This window comes from Tauraco erythrolophus, chromosome 16, assembly GCF_009769465.1.
Source record: "Tauraco erythrolophus isolate bTauEry1 chromosome 16, bTauEry1.pri, whole genome shotgun sequence".
NCBI classification, from domain to species: Eukaryota; Metazoa; Chordata; class Aves; order Musophagiformes; family Musophagidae; genus Tauraco; species Tauraco erythrolophus.
In genome coordinates, this window is record NC_141480.1 from 8,050,435 (window position 1) to 8,070,244 (window position 19,810).

The 19,810-nt window shown below is 42.7% G+C and overlaps 1 protein-coding gene across 1 annotated transcript; it reads right to left on the minus strand.

The window, feature by feature from the left end:
- Positions 1 to 1,678: 1,678 nt before the first annotated feature.
- On the minus strand, positions 1,679 to 19,807 carry GEMIN5 (gem nuclear organelle associated protein 5). Its single transcript, XM_086621720.1, has 28 exons — positions 19,648 to 19,807; positions 19,294 to 19,448; positions 18,433 to 18,614; positions 17,522 to 17,673; positions 17,176 to 17,304; positions 16,852 to 16,984; positions 16,265 to 16,424; positions 15,421 to 15,633; positions 14,617 to 14,702; positions 14,017 to 14,111; positions 13,280 to 13,416; positions 12,105 to 12,178; positions 11,571 to 11,752; positions 11,329 to 11,468; positions 10,698 to 10,869; positions 10,217 to 10,444; positions 9,591 to 9,704; positions 9,014 to 9,142; positions 8,339 to 8,434; positions 7,903 to 8,040; positions 7,205 to 7,352; positions 6,963 to 7,082; positions 5,921 to 6,131; positions 5,047 to 5,304; positions 4,233 to 4,395; positions 3,041 to 3,599; positions 2,506 to 2,602; positions 1,679 to 1,849 (listed from the first exon to the last, which is right to left on the minus strand). The coding sequence occupies exons 1-28, from the start codon at positions 19,805 to 19,807 to the stop codon at positions 1,694 to 1,696; spliced, it is 4,587 nt and encodes a 1,528-aa protein (XP_086477846.1). The 3' UTR covers positions 1,679 to 1,693.
- Positions 19,808 to 19,810: the final 3 nt, after the last annotated feature.

Below are 19,810 nucleotides of genomic sequence, written 5' to 3' on the forward strand. Positions count from 1 at the left end.
TTTTTTAAACCAGGCCTTGTTTTGGATTTTCCATAAAACACTAAAATTCCTAAAGTTCAGCCTTTGGCATCTGAATTTGAATGATACGTGCTCAAAGGGAAGATGCTCAAGTTTCTTTCGTCTTTTACCATTTATGATGTGCTACTGGAGAAGCTCTTAGTAAAATCTGCTTTTGAGCTTATTGCACAGTACCTGATGAAAGTTCATCTTAAAAGCTTTTTGGGGGACTCGTACTCTCTTTAAGCTCATCTCTCAGCACAGCTAGCAGTGTTGTGGAGTATTCTTCCAGTGCAGCATGGCCGCTTAAACTGACAAATCTGTTTTGCTCATCTGTCCCATGAAGTTTTCCTGTTCCCTCTAAACTCTAGTGGTTCTTGCTAAAAGTGCAGGAGGGCTGTTTGGTTAAGCACTATCTCCCCCTCCTGGTTTTCAAGTACCTTGTACAGATTTTAGAAAGTCAAATTGTTGCCATCAAATTAGCAGCAACAGTTTACCATATTAACACATCTACAGAAGGATCTTATTTTAGTATAACCCCAGGTGTTCACCCTGGCTTCACGTTGTTCTGAGGCTTTACTCAGCTTGGAGCAGGAAATCTATAGATCAGTATCAAGTCTGCATTTTGGCTGGAAGAACCTGGAACTGCTCTTGATCACCTAATTTTTGTCTTAATAATCTTTACTGTACCTACAAGGTTTCTGAATTCATGACCCCCATCCTAACATGACCTTTTCTGCTGCATTGAAAAACTTGCTTCTAGAAATTACAAAGCCAGATGCTATTTCATGAAGGTTTATGCAGCCTTGTTCTTTTTGTAGAGTTAGTTTTTCTAACAAGACAGGCAAAGCTTTTAGGTGAGCTGTGAGACTGGTAAAGTGTTGCGTGTTCAAGACTCAGGAATCTAGCACTGGTTTTGCCACTTCTAGAAGAGCAGCTTTTCTAGAGAACTTGGTAGTTCCTTAAATTTACCATCACTGTTGCCAAAAGGAGGGACTTCTCTTTACCTGGAGAAATGCCTTATCTCTTGCTAGTCGTGCTAGAAACAAACATAAAAGATCTTGCCCTCCATTTTGTGTTGTACGGGTGTCTTCACCACGCAAAGCTAAGCCACAGCACACACTTGTTCTACCTACTGAGTAGTGCATTTAGCAAAAAAAAACCCCACACCAAAACAAACCAGGCTTATTTTTAATGTGTTTGCCCTTGATTGATACTGATTTCTATCCATCAAGTTAAATGCCAGTTCATGGTGGTAGAAGACTTTTATTTAAAGGAGCGAAAATAGACTCACAATGTTTTTAAGAACAATACTGGTTTAAGGGTCAGTTTACTTACAGAAACCATTGTGTTTTTCCTCCTCTGCTCAAAGACTGATAGAGCTGCTCAAAACTGTTTGTCTTCCATGTAAATAGGAACAGCTTTCATTAGCATAACTTCCAACAAATAAAAAAAGACTCTACAAAAATCCTGTATGCAGCTCACGCTCACAACCTACTGCTTTTCAGTTTTCTAACACAATCTCCTTAAGTGGTCCTAGTCGATGACCACAAGTGAGTCTGTATATAAACATGTTCTTTTGTAGTTTTATCCAAAGTAACCACAGCCATCAAAACAAGCCTTCACTTGAAGAAAGAGCTGCCTTGGTGTTAAGTAGCTGTAGGCAGCTCGAGGGAGACAGTTTGGTCCCAAAACGTCATGTCAAGAACCTCCTGCCAGCCTTTTTGTAAACATCAGCGCTACCGTGTTTCCTAAAGAGATCCAATGCCTGCTCGTGTAGATCAGGAGGGCACTGGGATCCAGTGTGAAGGAGTACAAGGCAGCACTCCAGCACGTCGGGGAACGGAAAGACCTGCAAAAAAAGGGAACATGAGGTGACGTCTACTCTTTCTGTTATAATTGTTCAACTACAGGCAGCCACCTCTCTAAAGACTCTGCTTTAGAATATCTTTAGAACAGACAGTCATGAGTCAGATGCGTTTTTCCCTCTTCTTCTAGTGCATTAGCTCATTTTTAACCAGGTTTGCCTCCTCTTGCACAATCACCATGATTACCTTTAGTTATATTATAGACTAGAGGACAGAGGGGATGGGACAGCCTAGAAAACATTGTTTTCAAATACGCCATGTTTAGTTGCCACAGTGCCTGATCTCTAAAGGCTATTTTATACCTTAAATTTGCCATTTCACTATTTACCAAAACTGGTTTTGCATACGTAATTCTAAGTAGCAAGGGATTACTTTTAAAGCGTGTGGGAGATTCATACAGAATATCCCATTGAGTTCTCCCATGCAGGAGCTTTATCTACGCTTTCCAACCACACAGAGTTACGCTTGAAAGAAAAATATCACCTTGATGCCCTTTGTCAGTTCTCTCTCAAAATTGCCATAGGATCACAAAGAAAGACACCCTCCCTTACTTTCTGTAGGAAAGGGATTCTATGATGAGGCTGCCCCTACCAAAAGACTGTCTTTTTTGAGAACCACAATGCCCCTTCTGAAAACTTACCTTTAAATTGTCTGGAAATTCTGCTAGTTTCTGCTTTGCTTTCAGAAGCTGCTTCGTTAGCTCAGGGAGTGTAATTGGTTCCTTTACTTCATCTTTACTGTCAAGAAAAGAGCAAGTGTAATGAGTAACTGTTTTGCTTAAACGACTGCATAGTCTCCCTCCTGCGCAGGGGAGAGTTGGACAAGCGTTACATCCTCTAGCTCATTCTCGCCCAAGTCCCAAATAACTGTTCAACAAAGAAACAGACCTCTTAGACCATGCCTGTCCTCCTCATTATCCTCCCCTTTTCAGGCTGCCCTGTTTATTCACCACACCAGCACACCCAGTGTATCAAGCAGTCCATCAGCTGTAGAAAGTTTATGCACACAGTAGTTCAGCCCCAGGGAAATGCAAGAATCTTGAGCTGTATGTTGAAGTGTCCCAGGGTGACAAGCTTGAGATTAGAGGCAATCTGAGCTAAACAAGAAATCTGCTGCACAAACACACAAAAAAACCAACGCGTTTTCAATCCATTAATTCATGTTCTGAAGCTTACCAATTCATCTGGTTGTCGTCAGAGCATGGTTTGCCTGATTCAGTCTCTGAACTCTGCTGCAGGTTGCTTTCCGGGGTGCTTCCATTTGTGTTTTCCTGGAGACTGTTCCTCTGCTGCTGATGCTGGCGGATCATATCTGCTAAAATCTGCTGGACCTCAGCTATATCTCTCTGGGTGTTCTGTAAAGCAGCCATCTCATCCGAAAGAAGCACTTTGCAGCCATTCAGTTTTGACTCTCTGTCTACCAAACCAACTGAGCAAGCTCTTGAGTCACTTTCTGTCTCACAAACTTCAGTTATGTTGCAGAGATTTTCATCTGTCTCAACTGCAGTTTGATTAGGAGTTTCTTCAGAGGAGGACTGACCTGAAACACAACTCTTCTCAGGAGCTGGCTGCTCACTGGGACACAGCACAGGATCCAAACTAGCCTTTTGCAAGACAAGAGAGTTCCACCACAGGTCATACAGCAGTCCGTAAGCCACAAAGCCCTCTAAACTTCTGCAAGCGTCCATGCTCTGAGAACTTGTGCTGTCCAGCTTGTGTCTCAGGTTATCACAGCCTAGTAATGAAAGAAAGGATTACAGAGTTGATAGAGATTTCCAAAGAAAAAGACCAGATCTGGTAAATAAACAGCTATCCTGGAGACCCAAACCAGAGATTTACTCAGATGCTGGCAGAGTGGTGCAGGAAGCAGAAAAGCACGACGAGGCAGACATCTTCGTCATCTTTTGAAACACAATACTCTGTTCTAGCTAGCATGAGACTGCATGTTATCACCTACAGCAAACTTCCCTGGCCCCAAGCTGCACTTCAGGACAGTCACATGATCGAGAGCCACAAAATAAATGCGCTGCACTCTGCAGAGAATGGAGGGAAGGGCCAGCTGGAGTGATTTTTAACTATGAGATGAACACAGCTTTCCAATGTCTCCATCTCCCTTACAGAACAGAATTTGCTCAGTTTCCTACATCACCCACAGCAGCTGACACTCATCAGCTTCCTTCCACGGCCAGGAATTTTGGTCATCCAATAGCCCTTCCACTAGCCAAATTCCACAGGTTTTTATATGTATGGGTAGTACTTTCTCCTTCCAAACATTACTATGCCTAATAATATAATGGACAGACAGCTGTGCTTACAAGGAAGAGCCCCCAATCTGTCAGCACCAGGAGATACACAAGAAGAGACTTACCTTCAGGAAGGATGATACTGCAGATCTCCTGCATCAGAGTGAAATTACCAGCATCATAACTGCGGGTCACAGCTCCAAGAATGCTTTTCACTGCCTCATCCCAGGTAGCTGTCTGATAGCTCAGAGCAGCAAGGGTCAGGTCATGGGAGATATGGAAAAGCACCTACAGGAAGCACCAGAGAGCATGATTAATAGTTTTACTGCCAAGTATGAGCTTATGACCATTGTGGAACAGCCCAGAAGCACATGACTTAACCAAAAGCAATTTTAATGACAATGCAATTTACATAGTCTCCTTCATGCAGCAGATAGAGCACTTTTACGTTACTTGTAACTGTAAAATCAGCAGCTGTGCTTGCATATGGGAGCACACCAGAGGTCAGTGACTCACTGTGCTCAGAGGGAAGAGCTGCTGGAGCACCAGTCTATGAACAGACCTTCTGAACTCCAGGACATTTTAACAAGCAGCCCTGCCTCTCCTAACAGTTCAACACAAAACCCTGAATCACTGCTGAGACTACTCAACTATGCCAATCACTCCCACCCAGCCAGCACATCTTGGTGATCTCAGTGCTCAGCAACGACATCGTGCATCAGCTGTTACCCTACACAGAAGTGTATGCAGAAACAAACTGGTGGCTCTGCAAGCTGTCCCAGCTGCCTATCATCTACCCCTCCCAGACTATAACCTCATCCTGCAGCAAGGCACAGGCAGCAGTCCTCTGAGAACAGCTGGCACAACACCACAAAGTAGCTGTTTTACTGCATGTGCCATAGTAAGGATTGGTGTCTATATAGATCTAAATCCACTTACCTGCTTTGGGTGTGTGTTGCTGGTAGAAGGAGGATGCTCAACACTGCGCAGCTGCTCCTGTGCATGTGTGGCTCGTTCAGTGGTGTCCATGCCCAGAACATTCTGCCACACTTCTATCACCATGTCAAAAAATGAGGCCTCTCTGTTCAGCTCCCAGCTGTGGTAACAGGGAGGCACGGAGCTCTTTCGGTCATAGGGATTTCTTTCGCTAAGGCACTTGCAAAGCAGTTCGTTAAGGCAGAAAACAAGTCTTTGTCCCTTTAAGAAGGAAAAAAAAAAAGCACTGAGCTGCTGCTAAAAGAAAAACAATCCCTTATTGACCACAGCAGGCAGAAAAATTTAAGAACATAATGGCTAGTAGTAGCTTATTGGTGATAGACTTTCACAACTGCAGCTAGCAAAGAACAATGCTGCTAGAGGTTCTAACATGAGAAGGAAACCTCATAACAAGCTAGGCTAGCCTTCTGTTTCTCAGTCTGCACGAAAACAAATTTCTGGATTAAGCTTCCAGCAGATGGATTTACAGTTTGCTCATTTGTTCCTTTAATGTAAACAGTGAATACTTTTCCTTCACTTCTTTCTTCTTATGATCAGTATTGCATACTTTAAAAAAAAAAATCCCACTTTTCTCAACTACCTCTCATATAACTAACAAGCACAGAGCTTCATGTGCCTCCCCACCATGGGCCTTTTGCCTCTGCAAGGGCACAAGCTTTTTCATAGGGTCATTGCAATAAACTTCTAGAAAAAGACTTTGAGGCAAAACCAGCTCAAAGGAGTACCTGTGGACTGCTAAACTATGGGAAGTGGTGACAAGTTAATGAAGTTAATCTGGAGAGAGACAAAGCTAAAGAAAGGAAACAACCAGACTCACAAATAAAGTTTTGTGTTGCTGAAGGACTTCCTGAGCTCCCACCCAGTTCCTGGATAACAGCAGGTCTTGGGCGCATCTGAAAGACAAAGTTGCTGATAACTCCTCTTCTCCAGATATCAGCGCAAGTTCAGCAGCAGTTTTCAGGGACGTCACATCCCCCTTTTTTGCCAACACCTTAACTGCATCATAGGGTGAGGAAGCCCCCAAATAACTGGAAAGAGATAAAAGCAAATCGACTTGATTAGTACTGAAATACCATTTTTAAACTGTATTGCAAGATAACGGCACAAGCAACCAAACGAAGATAAACCTGTATTTTCCACAGGTTCTCAGAGCTCTCGCTGCTTTGCCTTACCAAAGTTTACTACAGACATACAAAGCCTGATCTGATGCAAAACTACAAAGGCAAAGTCACACAGCCTAGTAGTCTGGACAACCACCAGAGGTTTCAGGTCTCATCCATACCATGCACGGCTTGGATGAGAAACAGAAATAAATAGATTAAAGAGAATTTAATCTAAGTCCCTTCACAAGCGTGGACACCCTCAAAAATGCCAAAACTGAAGTCAGCACCAAGCAAAGGACACTACTCCAGCCAAAATACTTCAAGTGTTACTAGTAATTTTGGTAGTCACAGACTTGAAACACTCCAGTCAGAGGAGGAGAACCCAGTGATTAGGATATTAGCTAAGGCCTCAAGACACACGAGACGAACTGTTGCACTGCATGTTTCCAGTAGGAAGGTTGGAAGCATCACATAGTCTTTTTGTATACATCCTAATCTTAGTCTTGCGAGACTAGTTTTCAAAGACTTCCAGTAACATCTGTGGAAAAAGATGGCTCTACTGTAGTATGGCACTTGGACCTTCTGCTCTGAACTTCCCTCTGGAGATTCTAGAGGGAGTCTAGTGAGATCAGTCTCAGAAAGCACCTTAAGCAAATAATGACCAGACCAGTTAACAGATTTCAGCTGCTACGAACCCAAGAACTTTCTTTGTTTCAGGCATGGAACCAACTCTGTCTTCTTCCCAGTAACACTCACCATTTGGCGGCCATGGAATAATGACCATCTTTCTCTAACAGAGCTGCCCAACTGGTGTAAAGATCTCTCAGAATTGGATCTTCTGGACGCAACCTGGCCTTAGCAATTACAATTGCTTCCCTAATGCACATAAGAGAAACCAGGTAGAAGAGTTAATTTACTGTCAACAAAAAGTGAACCAGAAAGACAAATCTACCCCACTAGAAAACAAGAGCAAATGCTAAACATGAATATAGAGTAACCTGTAAAAATGGTTCACTTTCAGGAGCTCAACAGCCTCATACACTTTATGGATGGAGAGGAGATGGGAGGCAGCCTTCACATATTGCTCCTGAAAACACAGTTGCTTCGCAAAGGCTTCCACTGTCCAAACCCAGGCCTGATATCCAACTGCAAAAGAGAAGGCAATACAATTGGAGGCAAAGTTTTAGAACTGGAAAAATTCCTGTGGGATATTATCATCACTGGTTTCTCCAACATGTACCTCTTCTCTGCCCCAGATTAGTTTCTTGTTCCTTAACCATCCTAATACAAGTCACTGAGGCAACGAAACAGGGTAGACCTAGGGCGTGAACATGACTGTAGGACTTCAAGATCAGTAAAATAACTTAAAAGTAATTTAAACCAACAGCAAGCTGGAAGGACTCTGACATAGTACAACGCACCAACTTTGTGCATGGAAGGAGAGGCCTGCTCTTTCAGGAAGTCCCAAAGGAAACCACTCTGTTTCCTGCTGTCTCGACCTAAAGGTGCTTATGGGAACATCCAGGTTTTCATCATCATTGGATATGTTTTGTGTTTAACTGCCTGGTAACAAAAATCAAAGAAGCAACTTCCTTCCAGTCTGGAACAATCAAGAGTTTCCAACCCCAAACAATGAGAATGAGGCTACCCTTGGCAGCTAATTGCATCTGCTTATGTGTGACAAGAACAAACATACCCATGGGCGAGATTGCTACCAGCTGGTCTGTCAGCTCTCCCCTCTCAGCAGCTGCCTGGAGGACACCCTTCAGATCTCCTTTCCACACCATGAGCTGCTGAAAGAGCTCTGGATGCCCGTTCTCCAGGTGATGTTTTCCTGTTTGAAGCAAACACGCTTCCCATCAGCATAAGTGCAACAGCATTATTTGCTATAGTAAATACCTTGGCAACAGTGAGATTATTCAAGTGTAAGGTGTTGCAAGTTTGCATCTGAAAGATTTAAAAACTATTTGGGAAAAATAGATCTTTTCTTCTTTTCACATAGATCTGCATTCTTAATCCTACACTTTAATCCACAGTAAAGAAAATCCAAGCATTTTTCCCAATTCATTTTCTCCTTGAATGTAACAATTACAATGGACATACTGTCAAAGTGGATTCATTTTCCCACTTACCTTCCACATCAATCATATTGTGTAGAGAAGGCCTGTCTGTGAACAGCCCCAAGTGGATGCAATCCTTGAGGTCAAGAGACACATCTTCATTATCACCTAAACCAGATAAAGAGAATGAATATTTAAGATTTGGTACAACACTGGGAACTGGGACCTGCCAAGTCACTGTACCACTCCTCTACACTCAACTGTTGGTAAACACTTGTGTCTTCTACTTTATTTCCTGTATAGCAGATTTAACAAGTTCTTACATTTGCAGATGAACACTTAAAACTTACATCTAAGTTTGATCAGAAGGGCCATGTTTGTACAGAACATTTATTCTAAATCACACATAGCACGTTCCTTTGCGTGCTCTAAGGAATGATACTGTAAGAATACAAACCTCTCCCTTATTTTCTCCTGCCCATATTATACTTCTGAAGGTCAAAACCACTACAGACAAATTCTACCCTACTTCCACAACACAGGATCCTACTCAAAACCTGTCTGCAGTGGCTACAGTGCTGAAACACTGTAAGAGAAGTTAGACAGGAGACCACAACTAGTCACACACTTTGATAAAGTAAGGATTTAAAAACAGTAATGCCTAGCGGTCAAAGTCAAGTCCTTGGATACATGCTTTGAATATTTTATAGCACCTCCCCTCCAAGTGTTTTAGTTTTAGACTGATACCTTTGGTTTTCAGACATGTAGCCAGCCTCAAGCAATCCTGATGCAATTCATCTTTTGATCTGTGATCCATGAATGTGCTGAAGGGTAGAATAGAACGAGGTTTTCTCTTCTTCAGAGAGGCATCAGGAGCTGAAAAATCAGACACGTTTTAGTTGCTGCTGCACACTTACAAGAGTCTCCCCTACAGCATAACTCTCCAACATATTCCAAAACTCCCTCTTCCTCACGCAGGAAAACAAAAAACAGATTCTCAAGTGCCACATGCATCTCTGTTACGACAACTGTGACTTTTGAATACTGGTCACTTTGCAAGTTTTTCTGCCCATCTTGCCTGGAATGAAACTAGCAACTAAAAGGCAGGGTATCTAAGCCCACATTAAACAACTGCTCAATTGACCTGACAAACAGGGAAATAAAAGAAGCAGCAACTTAAAACGTTTAAGACATTTCAACTGTACACTGTTCTTTCTCCAGCACTTTAGTGTCATATTAGGAAGGGAAGCTGTAGCCAAACAAGCCTGGAATGAGGAACTCTGCCTTGATGCAGGACTCTTAAAAGCCCCTGGAACATACTAACTTGGTTTCTCTTTAGGTGGATCCTTTTTCACAGAAGTGGCTTTCTGAGTCAGAAAAGGCTTTGACAAGCTGAATGAAGAGTAATCATATCCAGAGGAAGATGTATCCTTGCACGCTGTGGAGTTAAGTGATTAAAAAAAAAGAAAATCAATACATAGAAAAGCCCATAACAGAACACTTGACATATTCACATTCTCGTTACATTCATTTCAGAACATACAGAAACCAAGCTTTGCTTTGCAATAGAACTTAATAGCTTTTTAGGGACAGGAAATATTAAGAAAACATTACTGAACTGTCAGAAAGCTAACAAAGATGTCAAGAGACACTAACAAAGATCCACCAGTATTGTAAGACTTATGACCAGAAGGCAACACTGATCAAAAATGATGTTGTTTCGAGCCAAATACCGTAACTTTGTTAGGCCAAAATCTTCTTATTTAAAGACAAGTAGTCCCAAGCTAGCTTAGAAAATTATGAAAGGCATTCCAGAACCGTATTTCCTTTAAGTAGACTATTTCAATAAGGCTGTCTTATGAGAAAATCTGCATGAAAATATTAAACTTGGTGACGCTCTGAAGGCTAAACAGTCTGGGAACCATTGAACTAAGATCATTTGATTATTACCAGTCATGGAGACTGTGTCAGGCAACTCTGCCTCTTGAGCTTCTTTTTCTCCTTCATGGTCCGACACTCCATTTTCCTCTAGCAACATTTCCTTCACGTTCTCATCTCCGTTCATGGCATCACTCAGATCCTGCGTGGCTGGACTCTTTCCTATAGGCTTTTTCTTCTTCTTGGTTTTCACTTTTGGTTGGATACTTCTTTTTTTCTCTAATTCTATACTCTTTTTGCCTGTAAAAGATTGCAAGTTACCTTGATATTATCTGTATAGATTTTTAGTATATAGCTGTCTGTCTCTCAAGATCAAAATTTAGTTTCCAAATAAACAAACAACTCAATTTAAACCTAGACACAGCTTATTCTGGGAGAGGTAGCAGGCAGATTTGAATTCAGCATAAAAACTTATACAACTTCAGCATGGCAACCCTCTACTTCCCAGCTCCAACTTCATTGTCAGGTAAGGATCTTGTTTGAATATACGTACCCTGAGGAGGCCGTGTATGTTCCTGCTTCGAGATGTGCCACTTGTGAACTGCAAAATCATCTGCTCCTGTATAAACAGAATCTGGATCCACTGGTGACCACTGGACACTCAGTAGCCGGCCCTGGTGCCCTCGGTAGTTGCAGAGTGGCTCTTCCTTCATAACATCCCATACCTGATAAATAAGAAAGAAATCCACTTCCTCAGAAAGTCTCACCTTCCCCTAATACTCTGCATTTTCTCTTCAGTGATTTGCACTTGTATGAACTTCTTCTCTAGGGCGTTTGCACAGGTATTTCAGATACCCACATGCAAATGGAGAAAAGTCAGGGCTTCCTTTGTTTGCATCCATACGTCTGCATAACATCTTTCTTTTTCAAGGATCCAAAACTGCTAATATGAAAGTGATAATGACTGGACTTACGAATCAATTTGCAAGTCACAAAAACAAATGGATACCTGCATATCAGGTATCCAGAAGCAGGAGATGGTTACCAAGGGTAAACCTGCAGTACTTCAACAGTTGATCTCACAAAAGCAGCTTTGCTGTTTAGTCAGCTTGGTTCTAAAACGCTATAGGATGGATGATTTGAAACTAAATGAAACATGCTTGTGACTGGCTGTGGAACAATACCTGTGCAGTACCATCATAGCAAGCAGATACCAGTCTTCCCTCATGGTGGGGGCTCCAAGAGAGGCTTGTGATTTTAGCTGTGTGCCCAGCCAGAGTTCGAAAAGGCTCCGTTATTGTCAAAGGACTTTCTGAAGTGCTCTCTGAAAGAAAAAAGAAAAGGATCAAGTATGGCCAGCAAGACAAACCGAGAGTAAACCAAAACCAAGATGCCAAGACTTGGAATATAATCTGCAAACAGTTACCTACGATGCTCTTCAGATTATGCACATAAATAGTGGCATTAACTGAGCCTGAAGCTATCAAGTAGCTCAGCTCTGGCTGGGTCCCATGCTCGTGATGCCAACGAATAGCGTTAATCAGTTTATGATGCTGCTGGATAGTGCAGAGCAACTTCAGGTTCGGCGCCTGAAATATTTCAATTGAGCTGAAATTTAAGAACAACAGTGTAAGAACTCCACTAACAGAGCACAAAACGGAGTAACTAAACAAGCTTTTCTTTTCTGGATTCAACTCAAACCTCATTTAGTATATCAGCAAAAGTGCGTTTCAACCATGAGTGGATCCTTGAAAAGTAACTGAACATGATGACGTGAATCTCCCACACTAAGAGCAGCTAAACCAAGTAACAGCAAGGAATGCTGTACTATCACAATGCAAATACATCGGCAGTGAAAGAACAGAGACAAACCAGGGCAACAAAAAGGACTTTTGCTTCACTACAGTGATTCTAGTCTGGATCAGCACATGTACAGCCTTAAACTACAAGTGAAACATACCCATCTTCATTGCCAAGAGCCAAGAGTTTGCCATCTGGTTTCCAGCTGATCTCTGTGCGTGCAGGCAGTTTGTGCTGTAGAAAGAAGACACAAGTATTGCCAAAACCCCCAAAATCTCTCTTGCTTACATTCAACAGAGCAAGACTGGCAACTGGATACAGTTGCAATTAGCCTGCAAAACGAATGTCGCAAAAGGATCCATTGCATTTTGTAGCAGTGACATAAGCTTGGGCAATTAAGAAAGACTGAGTGAACTGATGTGAGAACCAGTGATTATTTTTATCAGTTCAGTGAAACATCTCAAAGGGAGTTTGTCTGGATTCCAGCAGGACCTTGATGCTCGATCTCCTTATGTTCCTTGGAAAGCCCCAGACATTGCAAGCAAATTCTATCATCTTTCAAAAGAAATCAAAGTTTACTTGTAATTATTTCTATTCTTTCTAATTCAGATGAAAACTACTTACAATTTAGATGCGTAAAAATAATCCTTTCATTGCCTGTGATGTTAGTCTGTTAACCCCCAGTGAGTCTTCTACTCAAGAAAGAAGCCAAAACCCAGCTGATACGAATCAATATAGTTTTATTGACTTCAGTTGACTTAAAGCAACTGAAGATCTAACCCATTTCACTTATTTCATACTTTCAACTAAGAAATGACTGATCGTAGTTGAGAAGGTTACAGTCAGTTATGACCAACCACTCTGCATTAGCTGCAGTGTAAATGGAAAGAGATTCCTACAAAATCATGACTGCCTTTACTGCAACATTTATTTAAAAAAGAAAAATTTAACATTTGAAACAAGAACTAGAGAAGTTGAGGTAGTTAATTCATGCACATCCACCACGTGATCTAAGCTATGACATTATTCAGGATATTACTTGAAGTGCTTGGAAACTGGAAAGCTCTGTGTGAACTAATTATTTTAAGCAGCCATACACAGCTTTAAAAACTAGACTCTATAAAAAAATATCCTTTTCAGAGGCAAACAGATAAACTGTTTAAATAATTTGAGTCAGTAAGTGTCTCTGAAGTTCATCTGTGGAGACTGCGAGTTTCAAATTTTTTGTTACGGATTCATAATGAAGGCATAATCAGAAACCTACAATTACAAGGCTGTAGAAACTATGACATGGTTATCACAAATCCGTAACCACTCCCCCCCAGTCATACTCACTTTGATTGAATTAGTGTCTTGGATGACTTTGTTGATGTCATTTGCCTCTCCATTAAGCTTCCAGGGGTTGTGCTGAAACACAATACCTTCTCCAGCACAACTATATAAAGTTACAGAGGGCTGTTCACCTTCTCCTCCTATCCAATAGAGAAAAAAGCTAAATATACTGTGCTCTTCATCAGTCTTAGAAGGAGTAATCACTCCCTCTACAATCAAAACATTATTTTAAAAGGCTAGATACATGCTTCAATTGCCTGTGATCCAGCAGCAAGAAATTCTCACAATAGTCCTCTGAAAGGACATCTCATTTCTACCAACAGATCTCTCCATATCACAATCCCTGCAAGAATTAAAATTCCCTTTAAAGTTTGGTACTTTCAAATCATAGAAACATACTTCTGCAGCAAAGGAACCCACATTTGATATAAACCAGTTACTACCGGGAGCATGTGCAGACAGTTACTGGTCTGTAAAACCCTGAAGTAAGTGCAGAGGTGTGATACTCCACTCCCACCTACTTCCTGAAGCTACCAGAATTCAAAAACTAGATGAGATTGTTTTGCTCCCTTGCAAAACTATTAACAATTCCTCAAGCAGAATGCATTCTTAGCTGCTGGAAAGGATTGCTACCAAGCAAAGGAGGCTCCTTTTCCTAAGAAGGGAGGGTGTAACAACTTCATGGCCTCTGTGTGCTCTGCATGGATGATGTACTTATCACAAGGTGCTGGAAGACTCACCAGAAGACAGAGGAGGAGTTGGAGGTCCCCAGGCTAATGTGTATACAGTCTTCTTATGGTAAGTACTGGAGATCTGAGGTGGCTTATTCTTAGCACTGGTCAGGAAGATAAGGAAGCAGGGGCAGTCAGATTTAAGCAAAGAGAGAAATAAGCAAATAAATAAAATATCAAAGCAACATATTTCCAGTGGTGAAAACAGACACCAGGTGCTGTAACATACTAAAGCAATGGCTCAACCAAGCCTTCTTGAACATGCCCTGTAGGACACTACTAAAACCAGCACAAAACTGTCCTGATGACCTGCACCTGCATGTTGCTCTTTGTTCTCTGAAAAATATCTTTCTGGCTAAAGTGTTCCTTGACTGATGTCCTCTCACAGAGGATCTCTGGTCATGCACTTTGAGTAAGACTACCTTAGAAGCTACCAGACATAACGGAGAGATGAAAAGATGCAGTGAAAATCCAGCTGTTTGACTAGTTTTAATTTAATCCTACTCTTCTCTACTACTAAAGGTATACCTCAGGAAAGACTGCACCACCGATGCGTGGTAACATACCAGCAGGATCTGACATGAACGAACTTGAATGCTACTTTCTTACCTGCTGGAGAAGGTGTCAAATATGCCAACTTTCCCATCATCTGTTCCAAAAGCCAAGCAGCCTTCTTTAGTTGGATGCCAGGATAACTGCAAGCAGAACAAAAAGAGACCCATAATGACCCCTTATTTCTAAATAATAAACAAAAGGAAAACATTGAAACCGATGAGCAAGCACCATCTCTTATACCCACCCTTCCAACTAGAGCCACTTGATCTGATCCCTGTACTACGAGTATAAGAGGCTTGCCCCCTACCAGCTGTTGTGGGATGAGATGAAATGGACTAAAATCATTAAAATACTATTTTAAATCTACATTACAAAATACAAGTGGAGAATAGGATGGTGAGAAAACTTTTGGTGTGAAGAAGAAGAACTACCATGTTTTAATGCTGCCAGCAATTTTACCAGGCAGTAGCCTCTGGCTAACCACTGGTCAAACTCAACCTGAAGACACCCATCTTGGTTTCTGTGCTTGTCAAACTTCCTTGCAGAGCAAGAGAAATCATGGATGAAGCAAGGAAGGATCACAAAAGAAGCAAGAAAGTAACGGAACGGCCAGCTGGCCTTCAGCTGATTTTCACAAGATGTGATGGAAGCACCTAGGGCTCTAAGAAGGTCTAAAAATTTGTTGCCAAAGTGCTTTGCATACAGAAAGCATCAAGTACCAAAGGAAGAACTTGGCTTTACAGATTTTTAGTTAGGAAAAAGCTTCTTCGGAGTGAAAAAGAAATATTCTTCAAAGAGAAAAATGGAGCAAGATGAGGAAAAGAGACAAGAGAAAAAGGGAATCAAAAGCACACTTACTGCTGTAACCTTGGCCTTTATGCTTTGCCAGAAGGTTTTAACATCATAGATATTGTTCATGGACAAAGTATTCCACACCCGGATCATGCTGTCTCCAACACCAATGGCAAGACAGCCCGTGTCCACAGGGGAGAAGGCTAGACTATAGACGAATCCTCCAAGTGAGGGCATTGTCCAGCTACAGTCGAGAGTTGATAGGTCCCAGCACTTCACCTGAAGAATATTTAAGGAATAAGGAATCGTTAAACATAGAGTGACTCGTATGACAAGGAAAAGCAAAGCACAAGTGAGATGAAAAAAAGGGTCAAATTCAAGGCTTGACATAGTATGTGATCTGCACCCAGAGGATTACGTGTCATGGACAGGGCTGTAAGAGTTGTAAGACTGCAATGGAATGGATAAAATTACTGTATTTTAGTACTACGGTCCTCTTCTGACTTTGAAATAGGACATGCTCTGCTGCCTGTAAAAGGCAAAAAAGTTAAAAAAATGTATTAAAAAATAGATGCTTTATTCTGTACAAGTAGATGATTTTTACAAGGAAAAATAGGCCTTTTTAAAATGAAATATACAGGAAAGAGATGGTAAACTACCTTTGTTAAACAATTACCATTCAAGTCCAGGATGTCATAACCATTTGCTCCACCACGGTAAGAGCTTGAGCTAATAAACTAACAAAAATATACACCACCTGTGCTCAGAGCAAATTTTAAGCAATGACGTTATAAAACGCTGCAGTAAACCCACTTTAAGAGAAAAATTGTGGCCCTGAAAGGGGTAGCCTCACTCAGTCAAACTGTATAGGTAAGGCTATTCTTACAGTAATTTTATAAATGGTTCTTACATCTCTGTCCATTGAAATGGAAAACAGGAGCTCTTTGTCTTGACACTTCACAGAACTGAGATTGAACACTATTCGTGAGTGATTTTGTCCTTCTGAAGATCCTAGAAGCGTCCACTTGCGTTTTCCAGATTGGGCCAAATCCCAAAGTAGCAGTTCTCCTCTGCAAAATTTAAAGTGTGTACTTCATTGTTCATTTCAAAAGAATAATAGTCTATAGACTCCATTACATGTATGCACACTGCAAGAGTGATACCGCTAGACAACGTGCTTACACACACACACACACTCCCCACCCTACAAATTATATCCTTAGTTAACCACACTGAAAACCGACACACCATTTTTTACCCACCAGATGAGCAAACCTACAATCAGTACTATTAGCAGTCAATGCTCAGTTGTCAATATCAGACAAATTATGGGACACGTAGTAGTCTTCTGCTACTGCACTCCCACTTAACGCTTGGCCTGTCTTCTCTCCAATTATACTGGGAAGGAAGCGGATGTCAAAGTTTCCTACTCGGTTCTTCCTTAAGTATTAACCTGTAGTTACTGACTGTACCCAGGCACCTGGGCGTCCTACTTACCCAAAAGAGCTGGATACAATTTCTGTGGAACGGCCAGAAGGCCAGTGAACAGTCAGCCAAATGCGCTCTTTAACAGCAGGATCCACGGCTCCACCTCTTCTCTTGGTGGGTGGCAACTTCAAAGTCATTACACCTACAGAACCAAGAGGGATCCTCTAGACCCAGTACATCAAAATTCTCTGAGATAAGAACAAGTTGTGCGAATCTGAAGCACTGAGTATGCCCCCCATGCTTGAAACTATCAAGTCAGCAAATGAAGGCTGCAGTTAGAGAATTCTTCCACCATATTGTCGTTGTTTATTTCACACTATTAATCTTACTTACTTCTGCCTCTAGTACAGCTCCATATTCGTATGGTCTGATCTTTGCTTCCTGAAGCCAGGTAACAACCCTTCTTCGTGGCTGTGTCCTGTGTCAGGTCCCCATTTGGAACTTTGCCTTCCTCTGAACGAACTACCGAATACCACAGAAGTCACGTTATTATACTTGAAGATTCAAAGCTTTATAAAAATTAACTGAAAATATACTGATTTGCATCAGAACATTCTTTATAGGACTTATCAGTTGCCTTTGCTTAGCTACTTATTGACTTTTTATAAGGAATTAAATTCTTTAGGATATTTACATGAACTAAGAATTACTTCACAAACTACTAATCACTTAGACATACCTTGGAGTTCATCTTGCCAAGCAGGTAACCTTTCCTCACCAGGCACAGGGCACCAGGCCAGACAATGTATTTCATCGTCATGGCCTCTTAGCCGATGAAGAACTTCTCTTTTCCTGCTGATATCAATTATAACCACCATGCCATCCTTGTAGCTAAAAATAGAGACTTGAATTAATGAAGAGATTCTTGGATAATTATATCTGACTCGATTTCCGAGTTCTTTACCAGGATCACTATCTCTGTATGATGGACAGAGAAGCCAGATCACAAGGAGCAAGAGGACCAAGAGACTAACGGTCAGTTAGATGTGCAGTACAGCACCGGCGTACCTGCATCTGCCTTTTCAAGAAGTGCAACCAGTATATCTGGCTTCAAGACTGACATTAATTCATTACTAATACAGCTTTCTGAGACTTAAAAAGCTACAGTGGCTTTTATACAAGGAAAACTTTTCCCTTTACCCTTTATAGAGAGCTGCATCACTAAGTCTAAAGGGCTTTCATGTTCCTGCTCTGCTCAATACAGTCTTGAGTATCTACAGGACTGGACTTGCAGTGGCTGACAAAGGCCTAGTCATAGAATCATAGAACGGTTTGGGTTGGAAGGGACCTCAAAGATTATCTAGTTCCAACCCCACTGCCATAGTCAAACTAAGAAATTCTGTTCAGATGAAGTAACCTATAGTGCGACAAACACCGGTCAAGTCTAACTAAAAAATAAGAAACTCCAAAGATTCAAACCAAATTTAGACCCTTATGTTGTTATGGATTTCTATGTCTCGCAGGTCTACCAAATCTAAATGTTATTTCTCTATTGTTGCAGAAAAAAATAACCTTACAATTGTGTAGTGAAAATTCAAAATAAGGTTCTTGCAGACTAAGAATGGAAAACAAAACGTAATGAATATTTACCCAATTGCCACCAGGTTTTCATGGTGAGGAGAACAAGTGAGACAAAAAATTTTCCGAGGCTCTGGGAAGAACTGCTGGCTGTCACTCCTGTTGTGCCAGTAACAAACAATTACACCTTTTTCATCACCCGACACGATCAAATCTTTCACAAGGGGCGACCAGTGCAATGCCGAGATTGCGTTCTGAAGAGAGAGAATTGAAGACATTTAAAGCTGGTTTACCACCATGGAACACAGAATAACGGGCAGAAAATAATCTGGGAGTATCCCCAGCATCAGCTGAGTCAGTTCTAGAGCGTTTCAGTTCTTTTGGGCTTTGCCACGATCGATGTATTCACCGATATGCTGCCCTGGGTGATGGTAACTCTTCAAATGCCTGTTCTTTGTCCTGCATGCAACAATAACTCGGTGAGAAGACTTCAGGTGAGCTGGGTTGAGAGGCAATGAGCAGGCACTGCGAGCACTCCCGCTTACTGAGGCTCTGATGTAACTAACAGCTTACTAAGGTGATCAGAGAATGGTTTGGGTTGGAAGGGACCTCAAAGATCATCCAGTTCCAACCCCCCTGCCAAGGGCAAGGACACCCTCCGTTACACCAGGTTGCTCAAAGCCTCATCCAACCTGGCCTTGAACACTTCCAAGGATGGAGCATCCACAGATTCTTTGGGCAACCTGTCCCAGTGCAGGCCTCAGGCGAGGACAGAACGCTGGCCAGAGGCGTTCAACGGTTTTACCTTCACCAGGTGTTAAATCCACCTTTGCTGAAGGAACATCGCCCCGTTTTGGGCGCAAGCCCTCGCAAAGCCCACCCGCCCCGCAAGCTGTTGCGCTCTCACCCTCCCCGCCCCCGCGGGCTCCCTACCCGGTGCAGGCCGTGCTCCGCCACCGGAGCCAGGCTCTCCGCGTCCCACACGCGGACACTCCCGTCGTCGGAGCTGCTGGCGCAGAGGCTGCTCTGCCCGGGGCAGTGGCAAAACGCGAACCCGGAGATCCTGTCCGTGTGCCCGATGAGCTCTCCTGCAGCGACAGCAAAAGCCCGCCATGAGCGCACGGCGCCTTCCCAAACCCGCGCCCCCCGCCCCGCCACGCGGCTCCCGCGCCCCCCGTCCCGCCGGAAGGGCGGCCCCGCGGAGTCAGGGAGCTCCTACAAAAGGCCGGGGTCAGGGAGGGCCGCCGGCAGCCCCGGGGCCCGTGCAGGCGCGGGTGGCAGCAGTACCGTAAAACGCGGGTGAGGCGCCGCCGACATCCAGCAGGCAGACGCGGTGCCTGGCCGCGAAGCCGAAGATGCGGCCATCGCTGCTGGCGTCACTGCAGCGGCTGCTGTACCAGTTGGGCGAGGCGGGCAGCACCCGCACGCCCGCTACCGCCGCCGCCATCAC

What these genes read in the sequence shown, in the direction of transcription:
- GEMIN5 (XM_086621720.1), bottom strand. Translation starts at nt 19,807, where the DNA reads ATGGCGGCGGCGGTAGCGGGCGTGCGGGTGCTGCCCGCCTCGCCCAAC. An exon ending in AAAGTGAACCATTTTTACAG is followed by an intron (nt 7,083 to 7,204) that starts GTTACTCTATAT and finishes TATGTGCATTAG; the next exon opens with GGAAGCAATTGTAATTGCTA. An exon ending in TATTCCATGGCCGCCAAATG is followed by an intron (nt 6,132 to 6,962) that starts GTGAGTGTTACT and finishes ATCTCTTTCCAG; the next exon opens with TTATTTGGGGGCTTCCTCAC.